The sequence below is a fragment of the Corythoichthys intestinalis genome, chromosome 21 (genome assembly GCF_030265065.1).
Source record: "Corythoichthys intestinalis isolate RoL2023-P3 chromosome 21, ASM3026506v1, whole genome shotgun sequence".
NCBI classification, from domain to species: Eukaryota; Metazoa; Chordata; class Actinopteri; order Syngnathiformes; family Syngnathidae; genus Corythoichthys; species Corythoichthys intestinalis.
In genome coordinates this window covers 7,370,011-7,390,752 of record NC_080415.1, presented here as the reverse complement: position 1 = coordinate 7,390,752, position 20,742 = coordinate 7,370,011, and the positions used below count along the sequence as shown (strand labels likewise).

Genomic DNA, 20,742 nt, shown 5'->3' with positions numbered 1-20,742 from the left:
ATCAATGGCGTCACAATGAAAAAAATGGTGTCTGTAAAAAAGTCATGGATATCTGCCTCATAACGACCGCTTAATTGTATTTTTTTTTTTTTGTTAGTGTCGCATTTTCTCTGATATGTTGGATGATAAATAATGGATCCAAACAAAAACAAAAATTGAAAAATAAAAAAACATTTAGAAGGGTAAATATTTGAAAAAGAAAATCTCGACCACTCGATGTCTGCGATTTCTGCATTGCAACCCTTGTTATATTACCATGTTTCACCCATAAAATCCCCCATAAATCCAGCTGTGGCCATTCACAGCTGTGTGAACACTCGGTGATACATGCTACATTGAATTTTTGGATCAGAACAAGGTAAGTACGTGATAATATCTCTTTAAAGTCATGGCGTCTTTAATTCTGCTCTTTTATGCACTCACCTCCAGATAGTGTTTCGCTGTTATTTTATTTATTTATTTTTTTAAATGCCCTCCTGTTCAAAAATTTTCTTCCCCCAGAAAATTGAGATTTTTGGCTTTCCAATGATGTATCACACATGCATATCGGACAATTTTGAAAGTTGGCCAAATAGGGGGTCTCAGAGGGGAACTTCAAGTCACATAAGTGTTTTCTGCCATATATTTTTTCTTTTAATACTAAATTACCGCATACTCACTTGACTGTAAAGCAATTGCTATCATGGCTTGATCAGACACTGCTTAGCTCATTGGTCATTGACGGTGTGAGACGTCCAATCAGTGGTGGAATGTAACGAAGTAAAAGTACTTCTTTACTTACTGTAAGTACATTTTTGTGTATCTGTACTTTACTTGAGTACAATTATGAAGTGCTACTTTTTACTTCACTACATTTTATATCACTTATCTGTACTTTTTACACCACTACTTTTCAAATTGTCGCCTGCGTTACATGTTATTTATTTTTGTTTGTTCGTTTGTTTTTCTCTCATTGTTCACTGATAGTTTTGCGCCCGGAGGCATGAAAACAATCGATAAGCCTCGTGCAACTATACCGTAATTGAGCACTAGAGGCAGCAACACGAGTACAAGCAAGATTAGGCAGGTAAACAAGATATTAACCAATAGTGACCAGCGCACCTTCAAATGGGTGCTGCACACTCTAGTATAGTAGGAGTATGCCCCTGATAGTTGCGTGCAATCTGTGTTGCAAGTGTTGGAGTTTTTTTTTAACTTGTTAAGCTTCTGTTTACAGTGCAGTCAATTTTATTACTTGTTTTTTCCATTTTGCACAATTTTAAATATTGTATTTATATACACTACCGTTCCAAAATTTGGGGTCACCCAGACAGTTGTGTTTTCCTTCAAAACTCACACTTTTTTTTTTTTTTAAATGAGTTTCAAAATGAATAGAAAATATAGTCAAGACATTGAAAATTTTAGAAATAAGTATTTTTATTTGAATTAATAATTTTCTCCTTCAAACTTTGCTTTTATCAAAGAATGCTTCCTTTACAACAATTACAGCTTTGCAGACCAATGACATACTCGCTGTTAATTTGTTGAGGTAATCTGGAGAAACTTCACTCTACGCCTCCAGAAGCACCTCCCACAAGTTGGATTGGCGTGATGGGCACTTCTTGCGTACCATACGGTCAAGTTGCTCCCACAACAGCTCAATGGGTTTGAGATCTGTTGACTGTGTTGGCAATTCCATTACAGATAGAATACCAGCTGCCTGCTTCTCTCCTAAATAGTTCTTGCATAATTTGGAGGTGTGCTTTGGGTCATTGTCATGTTGTAGGATGAAATTGACTCCAATCGAGCGTTGTCCAGAGGGTATTGCGTTGCAAAATGGATTGATAGCCTTCCTTTTTTTAAAATCCCGTTGACCTTTTACAAATCTCCAACCAGAACCAAAGCAACCTTAGACCATCACATTACCTTCGCCATGGTTGACAGATGACATCAGGCACTGTTCCAGCATCTTTTCAGTTGTTCTGCATCTCACAAATGTTCTTCTCTTTGATCCAAAGACCAAACACCTCAAACTATGATTCGTCTGTCAATAACACTTTTTTCCTGTCTTCCTCTGTCCAATGTCTGTGTTCTTTTGCCCATATTAATAGTTTCCTTTTCTTAGCCTGTCTCAGATATGGCTTTTTTTTTTTTTTTGCCACGCTGCCCTGACAGCCAGCATCCAGGAGTCGTCTTTTCACTGTCGACATTGACACTGGCGTTTTACGGGTACTATTTAATGAAGCTGCTAGATGAGGACCTGCGAGGCATCTATTTCTCACACTAGAGACTGTTATGTACTTGTATTCTTGCTTGGTTGTGCAGCGGGGCCTTCCGCTTCTCTTTCTACTCTGATTAGATCTTGTTTGTGCTGCTCTCTGAAGGGATTGGTACCCTGCGTTATAGGAAATCTTCAATTTCTTGGCAATTTCTCTTATGGCATAGCCTTCACTTCTAAGAACAGATTGTCAAGTTTCACGTGGAAGTTGTCTTTTTCTGGCCATTTTGAGAGTTTAATCAAACCCACAAAGGTGACGCTCCAAATACCCAACTAGTTCAAAAGAAGATCAGTTTTATAGCTTCTCTAACAATCTTAACTGTTTTCTAATCATCTATTATCCTTCGAAGGCAACTAGCAAGCACAATGTACTATTAGAACACTGGAGTGATGTTTGCTGTAAATGGGCCTCTTTACAAAACTACGTAGATATCGCATTAAAACTGGATGTTTCCAGCTGCAATACTGTAGTCATTTACCACATTAATAATGTTTAGAGTGTTTTTCTAATTAGTTTATATGTTATTTCCATTGGAAAAAAAACTGTGCTTTTCTTTCAAAAAGGAGGAAATTTCTAAGTGACCCCACTTTTGAACGGTAGTGTATATAATATTTGTATATATCACATTTTTGCATCGGGAGGAATACTTTTACTTTTTCCTTGTAAAGTAAATTTTAAAGCAAATACTTTTGTACTTTTACTTGAGTATTTTCTTAGATACTTGTGCTTTTACTTAAGTAATTTTTTGCCCCTCTATGTGTACTTTTACTTTAGTAAAAACGTGCTGCGTCAAATTCATTTGAAGTGGGAGAGTTGGCGTTCATTCGCTGCCACCTTCCCACTTTAAATGGATTGGACATCTACTAGTTCTAAATTAAATGGTGGGAGGGTGAATCTTAGCTAGGAAGAACAAATTTACCTTTATTTTAATATATATAATTATTACTACACAGGGTGATTAAAAAAGAATATGCCAAAATAATGGCGCATTTATTCATTTTAAATTATTGAAATGAACGGAATTATTAAATTATTATTTAATTAGTTAATAATTAATAAGAATTAAAATAAGACTCAAAAGTCTTTTTAACAAGTAAGTAATTTTAACAAATTAAAAGTCATAACGGCTTGATGTTGTCCGTGCCGCTGGTGGTGGTCACATTGAGCACTTGTAAAGCTTGTAATAAACACTTGAAGTTATATACAATACTTGTATTCAGCTAGTTATTATTTTTTTAGATTTTTTAAATATACCGCAATGGTTTTGGCACATTCTTTTTGAATCACCTCGTATTATTATTATTTATTAGCTTAATTATTGTTTTTTCTGAGTACACTTTTCTAAGAAAACCAATATAGTTCAGCCATCACATTGTTTTAAAAAATGCCCTTTGAAACATACTTAAATACTTTTCAAGCAAAAAAAACTCTTATTTTTATGTTCAAATTGTCTTTTCGAGACTTTAAGCACGTGATCATCATATGCCAATCATCCCTTTCCCGCCCTTCCTTCGCAATGCGCATGCGCACGAGTGATACCTTACCTCCCTAAACAAACATGTCTGCCGTGTGGAATTTTTTTTCCGTTAATGCGAGTGATGCTAAGTTTGCGACTTGCAACACATGTCACGCTACGGTACTTCGCGGGGGTGCCGCGACAAAAAGCTTAAACACAACGAATTTAATTCGACATTTGAAGATAAAACACAGGGCAAAGTATGATGAGTTTTGGAGGCTCACTGAAGATAAATTGGACCGGCTGGCAGCACTCAAACAGCAGACGGAAATAACAATAACGGACCCGTTGCTGCGTGACGATCAGACGACTGAAAAAATACCCAGAAAGATGGATTTCACAGGACAAGATAATCGACCGACCTCTGTGGTGGGGGACAAAAGCTTCCCATGTTTGCTCTCTCACTTGGATCCCCGCAACGTGGTACCTGCACACAAACATTCCACGGGCATATCTTTGTTCGAACTTCACCAGAATGTGTATTTTCACATCGAAAAAGTTGTTATATAGAGCTCGGTTATCAAAGTCTTATCAGGTCACAAGATTTTTGGGCAAAGATCTAGACGTAATCTCACAAATTTTTGCTTGAATTCTACAATGGTCACGACACAATGATGCCCTTTTTTCGTTTCATTCAAAAATTCATAATAAGTTATCGGGGGGAAAATGCACGAATAATTGGCACATTTACACAATGATAAAACCCATTTTTGTGATCCAGATAAGTAGTAGTGCAACAATTAATCGATTAGCTCGAGTATTCGATTAAAAAAAGATTCGAATTCAATTCTGCCGCTTTGAGTATTTTTTAAAATTAAAGTGGCGTTTGAATTTGGCGTTTTGAAGTGTTTGCATTTAGTTTTATTGATTTGGGTGGATACACTGCCCTTTAGTCTGCCTCATTTCATATGGCTGAATCCAGCAGCTCCATGTTAAGACCAACATAAGCCAAGTTTTTGTTTGAGCTAATGTTTTTTAATGCACTCTTAGTTTAGATTATCGGTATATTTAGCAGTTTTTTTGTGGGAATATGTGTCTTAACCATTTGCTAAGAGCATAGTAAATAAATAAAAGTATTATAGCGTTTAAGCTAGCAGACTTTTGCTATGTAAGTTAGCCAATTGTTCTTTGGTTGTACATAAATCCTTATTTTTTTTATACAGTTTGAGGCCTTGCTCAGGTATTTTAATTTTTCGTGTTCCTTATACGATTACTCGATTATTCGAACTAACTAGTTCATCGATTATTCGACTGCTAAAATAATCGATAGCTGCAGCACTACAAATAAGGATGTGTGATAGTGAATGTTTTAATTAAGCTACAGTATATCAGTCAATTTACTGTATTTTTTGTCCAAATTTTCAGTGCATCATGTTTTAAGTGTTAAATTTTAATCACTGAAATGAAAGTTGAAATAAGTTCAGATATCAACTGGAACGGCTGCTCGATTTGTCTAGCAGAACACCATTTTTTTCTTTGTTAATACTCTTAGTCTATGGCCATACCAAATATAATTCACAAGAAGAAAAAAATATACTAATCATAATTTTATGAAGACTACTGTGCACTTATTAAGTACTTTTTGTAAACGAAGTGGAGACAATAAAATTAGCTACACCATAATGGTGGCTAAATGGGATTGAGTTGTGGGGACATGCACATTTTCTGCCTAAAAACCAGATTTGGGTAGTAACGCCTTACATTTACTCCATGACGTTAAGTTGAATAACTTTTGGAGAAAAATGTACTTCCAAGAGTATTTTTTACTAAGCCAGGCATCCACCGAGGCAACACCTATATATAACACCATTTGTGTTTATTGTATGTTTTCAGTTGTGGTGGAATAGTTCGGGCAATTTGATGTGATTGTTTTTGATGAAGTGCAGATGCTAACAGATACATGCTTATCGTTTGTTTAGATTGTTAGATTGCTGTATCAGCAGCTAGTTATAAACGCAAATTTGAATTGGTGTTGTTGATGATGAAACTGATATATATAATTTCATTTTTATTTTAGTTAGCTCCAACGTCTTGGTGAGGACAGTACAATAGCGTATAATACATATTTTTGGATAGTTATTTTGAGATTTGGGGGGTTACCTATGGGTATTTAAATGGTGAATTCCATCCTAGGCGGAAACTCATGTTACGTCGCCAGTGTATGAACAGAACTCATTCGTAACCCAAGATACCACCTATATCTATAAAAAGATAGCTTACAAACAATAATTTTTACAGCACAAACGCAGCATAAACAGATGGCACCATTTCAAGTCCATTTTGCAATAAATTGGGGGCCTGCATGAAACTTTTTACAGCACAAATGAAGCATAAACGATTACACCATTTTTAATCAAAATGGGGTGCTGATTGACCTCTAAAAAATTTTAAATATCTTAAACGGTACAGCACAAATGAAACTTTTTTCAGCACAATCGATTGACATTATTTTTATATAAATTTGCGCCTGATGGGGGGCCAACTTCACGGAGGTAGTGGCTCCATCATGATTTGCAGCTTCAAAACAACACTGACCTTAAAATGCGTACAACAGGAGAAAAAAAGTCTTAAATATGATTATTATGGGAGTTATATTTTGAGACGATTCGACTATATAGAATAATTTAGCAAAGCGCAGATGACGAGAAATTAGTCTTTTAACCTGCCGGTTAGCCACGCCTACCATTATAGGGCTCTAGCGTCCCCAACAGGTGGATGATGTCAACGGAGTCACGATTTCATCTGATTTAGTATGCAACCCATTGAGGGGGAATTATTCACAATGAGGGAAACATGACGAAGAGAGCCGCAAAATGTCATTGTTTCAGTCTCTGTACTCAAATAGTTTTACAGGATATTCTTTTTATCCAAGTATTTTCCCCAATAGCTAAATAAATGGCTTGAGAAGGACCAGTCAGCCCGTTGAGGGGGAATTATTCAGAACAAGGAAAACGTGACGAAGAGAGCCGCAGAATATCATTGTTTCAGTCTCTCTACTCCAATATTTTTACAGGATATTATTTTTATCCAAGTATTTTTCCCCAATAGCTAAATAAATGGCATGGTCATGACAAATAACAGTCTTTGCTAAATGGAATATGAAATAATAAAAATGCATTTATTCAGGACGACATGGCAAAATTACTCCATAATGGTCAAAACTGTCGACTTCACCTCTACTGTCGCACCTCCCGAACGATATTTTATGCCACCTAAATCGGCTTTATGTCATTTCTTTACCCCGGCTTCGGAGAATGTAAACAAACCAAGAGGCGTGACAGCTAACCGACATGCTAACCCAAACCGAGTGATGTTTCAAAGTAAAGATACACGATAATATCGGTCACCGATAATTATCGGCCGATAATGGCAATTATGACGTCACACAGATAATCCAGATTATAAAAAAATTCAACCGATAATGCAATCCGATAATTATGTACTTGATTTTGCCTCCAAATGTGCGCAACCGAAGAATTCAGCATGCCGCCTCCTCAACCCCTCCCCTCTCTGAAGCCCCTGAGGGAGGAGGGGTTGAGGAGGCGGTGTTACACGACAAGAAGTAGTTGAATATTGTGGCGGCTGTTACTAAAAAAACGACGCTCTCGCCATCTGCGAAACATGTACCGTAGAAGTTCCACGAGGCAGAAAGAAAGCGTGCCCATTCAAAACCACTAACCCAGCAGCCATTTAAAACTGCATCACAAAGATTTTTGGAACGAATACGAGGCTGCTGCTAGGGGGAATGCTAAAGCTATTGTAAACACTAACCAAATTAAACTACAGGGCTTGTGACGATACAGAGTCGGGCTGTTTGGGAATGCAGCCCAAGGCGGGTGGTAAATTCGCATCTAAGGCTAAACACTGGCACGACTGGAGACCGATAGTCAGCAAGTAGCCGTCTTCCGACGGAGCCCACCGCTCTGGCCGGTCCGGCAGGCAGGCCGCTGCCGCCTCGCCATAGGCGGGCCGAGCCCGGTTCCCCGGCTTCGGGACCTCCGGCGAACACCCCGGTTTCTCGAGCGTTCCCCCATGGCGTGCGAGCAGAGCCAGGACCCGAATATGCTGCGGCGATCCGGCTGGGGCGGGCGCATTATCCGGTACGAACGTAGCTGCCGCCGCCGCCGAGATGAGACATGTTTTTTTTTTTTTTTTTACCTAAATGACCCGAGAACCAAAGCCCTGGATAGAAAAAATAATGCAGTTTATACGACCACCATTCTTCATGAAAAAGTGATGTCCAGTAAGCAAGCTTATCATGACGGCACAGTGGTTAGATGATAATTTAAACATGGAGAAAACGAAATCAGCCAGTCAATAAGGCATTCAGTATGTAAAATGACGAGCGGCCAGATGACTTTGTAACGCTGCCTTTATTTTCGGCTTAACAAAACTCAGGCTCAAAACAACACGCACGCGGATGCGAGCTCCAACTCCGTCCAGATAGTACTGCCGTGTATCAGGTGTATCAGTTTACCTGCTGTGAAGCAAATGTCGTGAAAGCCGCAAATGTAAACAAAGCGCTGCAGAATGGGTACATGACATCTCGCTCTTTTGAGTTAATCATTTTCACAGTGTGCAACAAAGCATATAACATTAGCAATCACTTTTCAAATTATTTAACATATTTCTCTGATCAATTACAGTCACAGTTGATAATCAAATTCTTAAATCAATATTCTGTAGCCACAAATATTATTCAAAATCTTTCCTTCTTCCAAGTTTTTGTTTTTTTTTAGGAATAAGTATAATAATGTATTGCTTAAAACAAGGCTGTTAAGATTATTTTCAGCTAGCTATTTTTCAAGAAATCTGAGAGAAATAAATACACTTGAAGCGATGGCAGATAATTTCACTTATTGCCAATAGATTTACACTTAAAACTGACTAGTTTTAAGGAGGTGTGTTTTGCAGTGTATTAATGTTATATATGTTAGGAATGGCTTACTTTTAAAGGCATTTTGTGCAACTTAGGTATTTACTCTTAAGTAATTGTTGCCAAAAGTTTACCATTACACAATGTCAGACAATCTGTCATTATCTAGATGTTTGAACTGACGACTTGTTCATATTTTATGTTGAAAAAAAAGAGCAATAAATTATATTTTTGCACAGTAATATTTTCTATTGTGTATACTTTAAAATTTTACATAAATCTTTTAATAGAATTATCGGCTTGACATAATAATAATAATAATACATTTTATTTATAACGCACTTTACATTTGAAAACAAATCTCAAAGTGCACATCGCCAGAAAAAAATAAAATAAATAAAAAGACTAAGAATAAAAGAGGAAAAGCAAAACAGGCAGAAGCACAGATAAAATCAGATACCAATCAGATAAAAATAAGATAGTCAAATAAAATTAGCTAGAATAAGCTTTTTTAAAAAGGTGAGTTTTTAGTCCTTTTTTAAATGCATCCACCGTCTGCGGGGCTCTGAGGTGGTCTGGGAGGGCGTTCCACAGACGGGGAGCAGCAGCTGCAAAGGCCCTGTCGCCCATAGTCTTGAGCCGAGTCCTTGGCGGGAGTAGACATTATTGGTTATCGGTTGGAATGAGGAGGAAATTATCGGTTATCGGTATCTGTTGAAAAATGCATTATCGTGCATCACTATTTCAAAGTCTTGGAAGCGAAAAATTACACATAACTAGCCCGGGTCATTTCATATGACGACTGGGTTGTAGATTATCTACGCCAATTGGCAAACCGCCCGGCGGAGAGCAATTTACAGCTCGTTCCCCTGCCACTATGGACAGGAGAGCTCGCCTAGAAGCAGCTGGACAATGACCGCTGAACATTTACATGCCAATCCATGATCTAACGTAAGTAGTCCTTTATTTCAAGAAAGTTTGTAGTGTTTACTTTGTAATCACTGTATTCGCGGCTATTTTTAACTCGAAGTTGCAATTTCTGATCTGTCGGAAAATTTGACAGAACACCGGGCACTTGAAGAGGAGAATAAGCCAAGTATACTAGTAGTGCTATCCCAGCGGGGGATGTGCGACAAGCTGCCGGTCGTCGGCCGAGGGGACAAGGAGCATGTCGAAAAATGCAAGCCAACTACATATTAAAATGATCCCAGTATTTGACATAATACTAAACATGATGTTTACTCACTTCCTCGTAAGTCCCATGGTCCCACAGTACTAGTAGGGCTTGTTTTGGCCAATATCCACCGGTGAATGGGAACCTTTTGAAACCCAAAAAGGCGCACACGCCTCTCCCTCCTACAGCAAGATTTTTCTGCAGCCGTTTGGCTGGCGTGATGCGAAAAATAAATGTATTAATCCGCAAAATCAGCTGAATCCTTAGTCCTTCTCATACATCAGTACGGCTGTATAGTGAAGAGGACTCCTTCCTCTTCCCGATACAGCCTTATGAGGAAGTCAGTAAACATCGTGTTATGTATTATGTCAAATACTGGGATCATTTTAATATGTAGATGGCTTGCATTTTGTGGCTGATATGCTCCTTGTCCCCTCGGCCGAGGACCGGCGGCTTGTTACACACCCCCCCCCCCCCCCCCCCCCCCCCCCCCCCGGAGAGCACTATACTCGGCTGACTGCCCTCCTCATGTGCCCGGTGTTCTGTCAAATTTTCCGGCCGATCAGAAATGGCAACTTTCTGTTAAAAATAGCTGCGAATACAGCGATTACAAAGTAAACACTACAAATTTTCTTTAAATAAAGGACTACTTATGTTTGTTAATGGATGGGCATGTAAAAAGCTCTCCTCATACACATTAGCTGCACATGTTAGCTGCACAACAACTGCAGCCGCTCTTGTATGACTCTCGCTGTTTACGTCTTCGCCGTGTAGTAAAGCATTATTTTGCCATATTCGTGTTGACCATTTGGCAGCTGCACGCTCCTCCGACGTCAGCCGGTTTGTTCGGCGGTCATTGTCCAGCTGCTTCCTCGGCGAGCTCTCCTGTCCGTAGTAGCAAGGGAACGAGCTGTAAATTGCTCTCCGCCGGGCGGGTTTCCGATCGGCGAAGACAATCGACAACCCAGTCGTCATGTGAAATGACCCGGCTAGTTATGTGTGATTTTCCTCTTTGAAGACTTTGAAACATTACTCGGTTCGGGTTAGCATGTCTGCTAGCTGTCACACCTCTTAGTTTGTTTACATTCTCCGAAGCCGGGAAGGGAAATGACATAAGGCCGATTTAGATGGCGTAAAATATCGTTCGGCAGGTGCGACAGTAGAGGTGAAGTCGACAGTTTTGACCATTATGGGGTATTTTTGCCATGTCGTCCTGAATAAATGCATTTTTATTATTTCGTATTAGCACAAGACTGTTTTTTGTCATGACCATGCCATTTATTTAGCTATTGGGGAAAAATACTTGGATAAAAATAATATCCTGTAAAAATATTGGAGTAGAGAGACTGAAACAATGAAATTCTGCGGCTCTCTTCGTCACGTTTTCCTTGTTCTGAAAAATTCCCCCTCAACGGGCTGACTGGTCCTTCTCAAGCCATTTATTTAGCTATTGGGGAAAATACTTGGATAAAAAGAATATCCTGTAAAACTATTGGAGCAGAGAGACTGAAACAATGATATTCTGCGGCTCTCTTCGTCGCATTTTCCTCGTTTTGAATAAACGTACGCTCAATGGGCTGAATAGTAAAACAGATGAAACCATTCTGCTGCCGACGTCATCCACCTGTTGGGGACGCTAGAGCCCAATAATGGTAGGTGTGGCTAATCGGCAGGTTAAAATCGTCTCAAAATATGGTTCTAATTCACATAATAATGCTATTTAAGACTTTTTTTCTCCTGTCGTACGGTCTTTAAATTATTTTTTATACAATAAACTTTCTGTGATGATAGTTACAAGACCTGCCACTAGACTAGAGGACATAAAGGGTTGGAATCACTGTCGCCGTTGGCCCGGAAACCAGAGTCGGTAACAGGAAGTGACATACACGGAAACGGGCAATTTCAGTCTGGTGGCGGCCAGCGGTTTGCTTGAATATATTTTTCCCCAAGCAGTTCAATCATTTTAACGGAAAAATGGTTAAAATGTGTTGTGTCGGAAATTGCTCCAACTCCAGCAATGCTGATATCAGTATCTTTAAATTTCCATCCGATAACGCAGTAAGAGCTCAGTGGATTGAGCAAGTGAAGCGAACAAGGACGAATTGGAGCGGGCCATCGAAGTTTACTGGTGTTTGTTCCAAACATTTCACTGAGGACTGCTTTGATCAACTGACAGCGATACGTCGTGACTTGGGATGGATTCAACAACATCCCAGGGTTCTTTTGCCATCAGCTGTCCCGACGTTATTTGAGAGAAAACCTGTAAAAGCAGGTGCGCTAAGTTCGCTCCGAGCTCCAACGAAAGTGAGAACAGCTCTTCAGAAACGAGAAAAATTAAGGGTAAGTTGATATTAACAGTTTTATCGACAGAAATATTTAATTAGCTAAAAAAAACAAACTGTTTTGTTAATTGCCAGACTAGTATTGATTAGATTTTTGTTTGTAGCTAAAATCTGGTTTGTTTGACGAACGTATTTTTTTTAACCGAAATGACATCAAAACAATGAATGAGGGCGTGTTAGCTCGGTGCAGCTATTTGGTAGCTAAAAAAACTATACCACGATGTATCCCTCTTTCTGGCACTCACTCGTCTTCCAAGAAAATAAGTTCACGAAGAACAATAAAAACGAAACGTGTCTTTTAGCGCACATTTTAGTTTATTAAGAGAAAACGCAAGAGGGAAAAACGTTCCTAGTTCAAATGTGTTGGACATTTACTAGTGACAAACTACCTTACATTCAAACTAATTCGCACTATTGAATGTATATTATCGTAAATGGCATTGAAATAATTAAAAGGTACATTCCTCTGCGTGCATGATTGTCCTTCAAATTATTTACAGCTGTGTTTGAAGTTGTACAAAAGCTATTTTGTCTCTAAATAATGAAAACATTTTTTTTTTCTCCGCCAAGATACTTGAAGAATCCATTCCTGGATTTTTGTCTGTACGGCACAAGATTCACAAGCAACTATCAGAAGGCAAACTAATGCCACCTCTCTTCTCTAAATTCAAACATGATCAAGCAGTTTTGTCCAAGGAATCCCACAAAGCCACCTCCAGTAAGTGAAGAAGAAAAAAAAAAAAAGTTTTGTAATATGGGGAGAGATTTGTCTCAAAAATATTCACACAAATACATCCGTGAGTCACATGTTTTGTAGATCCACAAATATATCCCAAGATTTTACCATGTATTTTCGAGATCCTCAATTTTATGCGTGATTTTCACGTTTTTAAATCCAGAAATATATCTGAAATTCACATGTGTATTTTTATGCGTTATAATGAATTGTTTGGAAAAAAACTCGAGTTGTATTTGTGAATCAGCGGCCTTGTGCATTTATTTTTGAGACAAACATCACAAGAAACGGTCAAATATTCACAAACGAGCACATTTGCGATTCAAACATGTGTTTTTCAGATTCACAAATACATCCGCAAGTCTCACAAATACATTAGTGTTTAGTTTTTCAGATCCACAACTACGTCCTCGTTTTTCAAATCCACAAATATTTCCGCAAATGTCACATGTTTATTAATGATCTGCGTGCAGTTATCATGACTTGACATTTTTTAAGTATTCACTGATGTAGGGCTGCAGCAATCGAGTATTCGACTGAAAATTCTATAGAGTAATCGGATAAAACATTTTTTTTTTTAGGTAAAGAGCAATTTTAAATATACATGAGAAAACAAGACATTTCGTCTAATATTGAACCATTTTCAGCCAATCAATGTCTTTATTTTTGATGTACATTCTTGAAAACAGCCAACAATTGCATCGCAGATGTGACTAGAAGAAAAACAAATTCACAGCTTTCACTCAAAAAACTTCTAGATCTTATAAAAAAATAAAATTAAAAAAAAATCTTAATTCTTACCTAAAAATGTCATTATGCTTGATAACACACATAAAAGTTAGGTGTTTTCCCACGTGTTTCACACACAAGTTTTAGGTTAGTCTAAACTGTAAGTCCTGATAGGATTTTGAGTTTTTGCAGTGTTCAAAATAAATGTATGATACCTGTTGCATTGGAGCACATTAGGGACCAGCGCTACTTGGTGTTTTATCCAATGACTACTGAGCTAAAATTGACAGTTAGCTTTATTTTGTTTTTAGTTTACACCCTCATCACTCTACAGCACCATGTTCTACAGAAAAATAAAGCCTGTATGTAAGACACATAAAGCCTGTATGTAAGACACGTTAGCCACGCATCGACAGTAGTCATAATTAATAAAAACCTAGCCCTCCGCAGGGCTGACGTTACGTGAGCAAGGGACAGTAACGGCAATCTTATTTATTAGCGCTGAGAAGTCTACTGCTTTAAGATGGCTGCTGGTTACTAACGCCGCCGAGTCGGTCATTTTGCATCTAGTTCTATATACTGTACATGCAATATCTGTGAGACGCATCAGACGCTACTTGCTACCACCGTAGCATCATGCGGGATTAGTTTTTAGCAATGTTGCCATAGTTTGTAGCGGCTGTCGGAGGCAGTCAGATAATATCTGACTGACAGCTTTTTCCTCTACACACGTGACGTCTGCTTGTTGTCCCGCATTAAAAGTAGTCCGGCAAAACGTGATGCTTAGAGCTGGCAAAATTAAACGATTCCTTGAGGCGAATAAAATTACTCGGGTCAGTTTTTAAAATCGAGTTGCTCGAGTGTTCGTTTCAGCTCTACACGGATGTATTTGTGTGAATATTTTTGAGACAAATCTCTCCCCATATTGTAATGGGGAGATGGCGTGTCTCAGTGGTAGAGTAGTCGTACCACAACCCAGAGGTTGTGGGTTCAATTCTCTGATGAACTCGCCTAAGTATCCTTGAGCAAGATACTGAACCCCACATTGTTCCTGGTGCTCCGTCACCAGTAGGTAGATGGCGATGTAGTGTAAAGCGCTTTGAGCACCTTGGAAGGTGGAAAAGCGCTATTTAAGTATAACACCATTCACCATTTAATTGCTTCGGCTGCAATTACATTGAACAGATGTGCTTGATGGTCTATACTACGGTTGCAACTAACAATTTAAAAAAATATTATTTGGACGATTAATTAAACGACACATTGGATAAATGTCACTTTTTAAAATTACCCTCATACTTTAACTTGAAGTTGTTTAAGGCATGTTGTAAGGAACAATGAAGACAAAATGGATGACTATTTCCTTCAAAAAATAATTTATTACAGCTTCCGGACTTAGTGGAAGTTCAAAATTTTTTACATTAGGCTCAGGCCATGTCTACACATAGCAGGGTATTTTTTTTTTTTAAATTTTAAACAAAGGATCCTTCCCTAATACAGTGGTACCTCTACATACAAAGTCAATTCGTTCGAGGACCTTGTTTGTAAGTAAAAATGGTCGTATGACGAGCAGGCTTTTCCGAAAAGAATCCGTCATAATTCCATTAATTCAGCCCGAAAACCTACACTAAATCATTAGGTACTGCTAGTACTGTACTATTACAAATGGCAATTACACATAGCAATACAGATACATTATAAATAAAAATCAGAATAATGATATAATATTAAGGGTAAAAAAAAAAAATGCAGAGTCAAAAAAAATGGCACAGTTTATACTAAAGTCTTCTCGACATTTTTTTAGATTGAATAAACTTTTCGCGGGGCTAATTTTAACTTGTATATAAATATCAGTCTTCGAACTCGAGCAATTTTTTTCCGCTCAGCGGGCGGGGCTTTGAAACAAGGAATCGAAATGTAAAAATTCGAATGATTCCGGGAGCATCGGAGTGTTAGAACCGGTTCCCATCGATGCTGGATGCCCAACCCTAGTGTCGTATGTCGAGGTACCACTGTATATTCATAAAAATGCCCCAAAAAATAATTGTCCATAATACCACCATCCTTAGCATGTGTTCTTCAATATGAAGAACTGCAAGAGTCAAACAATTTATCATAAATACAACCCAAATCCAATTTCAAAGCACTCTCTTGTATGACATTTTAGTTTGAATGGGAGTTTGAGTTGAGAGGACTCTTAGATGTTATATGAAAGTGTGGTTTATTATTATTTTTTTAATCTAACAATAACTCAAGTGCTAATATGCTTCTCCAAACACAATACAAACGGACACTTAAGACACAGATTAGCATAATCGCTAACTAGCTTAGTTGTAACGTCTCATCAACAAAGGATATAAACAATACAACTGGCTTCATTTACTCACTTCTGACGGCGGCACACTGGATCTAACAACTCAAAAGACAATCTGACTCTCGACACTTCGTAAAGTTATTGATTCAGCAACCCAAACCTGAGTGCAGCAGACAAGCAGTGAACTCTCTTTCGCTTTAGTTACTGACGCGCTTGCGCAGCCTCACATGCTGTCGGCAAAAATTGATTATGAAATTCTTTGGCAACTGATTAATTAAACAATTTTAATCAATTCGTTGTTGCAGCCTTACACAGCACTATATATGAATTGGAAATAGTACACAACAGTTTACATGAAATAAAAATGTTCCAGCGACATATTACTCCAGGACTTTTTTTATTTATATATTTTTTAATACTTCTGTTGTTTTATTTTACAGATTATAATTGCACATCGTTTTCAGATTTGATGATGCAAGCCATGCAAGTGACTCATTCCAGAGAAAAACCCGAATATTCGGAGATTGCTGCTCTTTGGAAGGAGATTAATGAGCCTGACCTACATCATGCAATTAAAGCCCACCAGGTATGTTACATGGCCCGTCAAGAGTGAAGCAAAGGAAAATGAAAGGCCACGTATTTACCACACTCGAAATTTGGCCTTTTATAGCTATCACAGCACATGCAGGAAGAGGTATTGTAGGAAAAGCAGCATGGAAAATGAATGAATGAATGAAATATATTTATGTATTTTTTTTTTGTGTGTATCTGTACTTGAGTACAAATTTGAAGTGGTACATAGCCCTTCTAAGCCCTGTGAAACTATACAGTAATTGGCCACTAGAGGCAGCAACACCAGTACAAGCAGGATTAGGCAGGTGAACAAGATATTGCTTGATTAAATAAAGCAGTGTGCTTTCTGGTGGGTGCTGCACACTCTTGTACAGTAGGTGGGGGTATGCACCTGATTGTTGCTTGCAATCCGCTAAATTAAGTTTTGGAGTTTTTTAGCTTGTTCAGCTTCTGTTTACTGTGTAGTCACTTTTATTGCTTGTTTTTCCATTTTGCACAGTTTTAAATAAAATTGAACTGTCAATGAATTTTCTGGTTCTTTCTTTGAATATTGGCTAAGATCCCTGATATATACTTTTATATATACTATATATATATATATATATATATATATATATATATATACTATATATTGCTTCTCTGGCACTGGGTGCCTTGACAGTGTGCAAGAAGTTATGAAATCTAGAGGCCATCAAAATGTTTTGGGCCGCAGTGTAGGATGTAGTGTCAGAAAACTGGGTCTGCGTCAAAGGTCATGGGAGATTCAACAGGACAGTGACCCAACACATACCTTAAATAGCACCAAGAAATGGTTGGAGACAAAGCGCTGGAGAATTCTGAGGTGGCCATCGATGTGTCCGGATCCAAATCCCATTGAATACCTGTGGAGAAATCTCAAAATTGCTGTTGCAAGAAGGCACCCTTCAAATCTTACAGATCTGGAGTTTGCAAAAGAAGAGTGGTCCAAAATTCCTTTTGAGAGGTGCACAAAACTAGTTGATGGTTATAGGAAGCAATTGCTTTCTGTTATTTCTTCTAAAGCACAGGTGTCAAACCGATTCCAGAAAGGGCCAAGTGGGTGCTGGATTTTGTTCCAACCGATTCCGTGAAGAGAGTTTAACCAATGAACTTCCTGCTGAAACAAGCAGCACCTGACAAAGTTTAACTGATTACACATGTAAAAGATCTCATTGGTGTAAAGGTTTCCTCTTCATTGGTTGGAATCGGTTTGACACCTGTGTTCTGAAGGATGTGCAACCAAATATTGAGTTGAGGGTGCCAACAATTTTGTCCATCCCATTTTTTGCATTCTGTGTAAGATTGTATACATTTTGGCTTTTCTCTTCAGCTTTTTTGTGTTTTTTCCAATGCAAATCCAAGAAATAAATACATTCATACTGAAAACATTTGTAATTGCATTAATTTCTGAGAGAAATACTTTATTTTCTGGAAAAATTCCAGGGGTGCCAATAATGTCGTCCATGACTGGACCTATAAAGTAAATTATAAAAACACATATTAACTTATGTTGGTCTTAAGTGTATCTACCCATATCAACAAAACTAAATGCATCACTTTCGTAACAAACCAATATAATCCAAATCAAACTAAATACTTGAAGCAGCAAAATTTGATTCGAAGCTTTTTTTCTAATTGAATTACTCGAGTTTAATCGATTAATCATTGCAGCAGTAATCTGCACACCTCACAGTAAACCTTGTTTCTTGTCTCACGTAGCCAAGCGAATTGTGACGGTCTCGCCACAGAGCTTGAAACTTTCTCTCCCTTTTTGTATTGAATTTTGCTTTCCCTCATCTCCTATGGTGACTTTTTTGAGTGGTCTTTTCTCCCCCGGTGCTTGGCAGTGTGCTGGCGGTTTCAGAAGCATGTCGTCTTGTAGTATTTACTGGTATAACATTAGGTGGGTACTGAGATTCTGACAATCAGCAGCACTAGTCAGTAGAAGTGTGCGAATTTTCCGATTCTTCGATTATTTATGATTCGGCCGTGGAATATTCGAGAACGATTTACATACATCAAAATTTCGATTATTGAAATATGCCTAGTGAAGCGAAACTACAACATAGCGTGATTTTGGGACGCAATGAGGGACGGACAGAGAGTAAACATCATGCTCAATTCGCGCTGCCAGATAAAAAAAAACAACAATAATAACCGACTGCGGCCAACGGCCGCTACAAACTACGCCCACATAATGCTACGGTAGATATCACATGTATATAGAACGATGCGATATGACAGACTCGCCTCCGTTAGCAAACAGCCGCCATCTTAATGCAGTAGACATCTCTGGAAGGCTGTTGTAGCAAACCTTACGAGCAAACCTAATTAACGTTTATCTAAAATACTAAATCGTCAAAATCTTGACTTGAATCTATCTTTAAATGATGAAAACGTTTTAACACTTTCACATGTCGAAAGTAGACAGAAGGGAAATTATGGAATAACGGGAGCAATTTGAACAACTTTAACGATTGATTTATAATATTAATTGAATGTAGTTTAAAGCTGCTGATACAGAATGGGGACTTGAGTATTTTCTATACTGTTTTGAACTGTTAACTTGATACTGAAATAGTAGTTTATATAAGCCTGAGAGGATTTTTGTACAATTTTGCTATCTAATGTAGGAAAAACTAAAAGCAGCTAATAGCTGAGGGGGGGCTCAGTAATTGTTTTATAATCGAATCATAGCCTCTGAATCATAATGGAATCGTTAGTTGCCCCAAGATTTCCCTCCTCTCCGAATCAGGTGTCGCACGTTCACGCAGGAGCGAACAAAGTGTTTTTACACCCCACGGAGAGCAACGGCTGGCTGCATAGACTGAAAAGTTGTCTTTGATTGGGATTGCCTAACGTCATCAAAACACCGAACCATTAATGTGAAGTAAGATTGCCAGTGGTTACAGCATTCTCGTGGCCCTGACATTCTGGTGGCCCCACTACTGGCTACGGAGCCATTCGTATTGTCGAACCCTGAATTACATAGTTTTTTATTCTTTATATCGTATTGTGGCCCTAGCATATCAAGGCGTATCGTGAATAGATGTATCGTCCCACCTAGGGCTGCAGCTATCGAATATTTTAGTAATCGAATAATTGACTGAAAATTCTATCAATTAATCGAGTAATCAGATAAAACATTTTTTTTTTTTTTTTTTTTTTAGGTAAAGAGCAATTATAAATATACATGAGAGAAAAAGACATTTAATTCAATATTGAACCATTTTCAGTCAATTAATGTCTTTATTTTCGATGTACATTGTTGAAAACGGCCAACAATTGCATCTCAGATGTGACAAGAAAAAGAAATTCACTGCTTTCACTCAAAAAACTTTTAGATCTTATTTTTTAAAAAAAACGTATTTCTTACCTAAAAATGTAATTACGCTTGATAACACACATCACTTGAAAGCTACGTGTGTTCCCACGTGTTTCAATTGAATTTCCATTTGTGTCAAGCTATTTTTAAGTTCTAGTTAAGTTTTAAGTTAGTCTAAATTGTAAGTGCTGATAGGATTTTGAGTTTTTGCAGTGTTCAAAATAAATCTATGATACCTGCTGTATTGGAGCACATTAGGGACCAGTGCTACTTGGTGTTTTATTCAGCAATGACTAGTGAGCTAAAACTGACAGTTAGCTTTATTATGTTTTAATTTTACACCCTCATCACCCTACAGCGCTGTGTTTTTACAGATTAAATAAAGCCTGTATGTAAACACAAGTTAGCCACGCATCGACAGTGGTCATAATCAATAGAAACCTAGCCCTCCGAAGGGCTAACGTTACGTGAGCGAGTGACAGTAACATTATATTTATTAGCGCTGAGAAGTGTACTGTTAAAGTGTAGTGTTAAAGCTGGAGGCTGTTGGCTAGCGCTGCCCAGACGCGGCCGAGTCTGTCTTTTCGTATCTAGTCCTAAATGCATGCGATATCTATGAGATGCATCGGACACTACCTGGTACCACACTAGCATCATGCGGGCGTAGTTTTTAGCAATGTCGGCGTAGTTTGTAGCGGCTGTCGGCTGCAGTAAGGTTTTTATTTATTTATTTATCATTGCTTCTTTCTCTACGCACGTGACGTCAGCGCATTGTCCCGCATTAAAAGTAGTCCGGGCAAAACGTGATGCTTAGAGCTGGCAAAATTAAACGATTCTTCGAGGCACGTGGAACGATTCCACTAGGGCAGCGCTAAAGAGCC

The 20,742-nt window shown here is 38.2% G+C and overlaps 1 protein-coding gene across 9 annotated transcripts in view; it reads left to right on the top strand.

Moving 5' to 3' along the window:
• l3mbtl2 (L3MBTL histone methyl-lysine binding protein 2) overlaps positions 1-20,742 on the top strand; it is a 66,046-nt gene that overhangs the window by 11,168 nt on the left and 34,136 nt on the right. For 4 of the 9 annotated variants that reach the window (XR_009061765.1, XM_057826111.1, XM_057826114.1 and 1 more), the window contains exons 1-3: positions 11,558-12,164; positions 12,737-12,884; positions 16,386-16,531. The exons of 3 other annotated variants lie outside the window; for them this stretch is intronic. Coding sequence is in view for 5 of the 6 variants with exons in the window: in XM_057826111.1 (XP_057682094.1) it covers positions 11,799-12,164; positions 12,737-12,884; positions 16,386-16,531 (660 nt within the window). In the remaining variant the exon portion in view is untranslated. Of the gene's footprint in view, positions 1-3,372; positions 4,198-11,557; positions 12,165-12,736; positions 12,885-16,385; positions 16,532-20,742 lie in introns of those variants that run through there. 2 more of the 9 variants (XM_057826117.1, XM_057826116.1) reach the window with 1 other exon arrangement.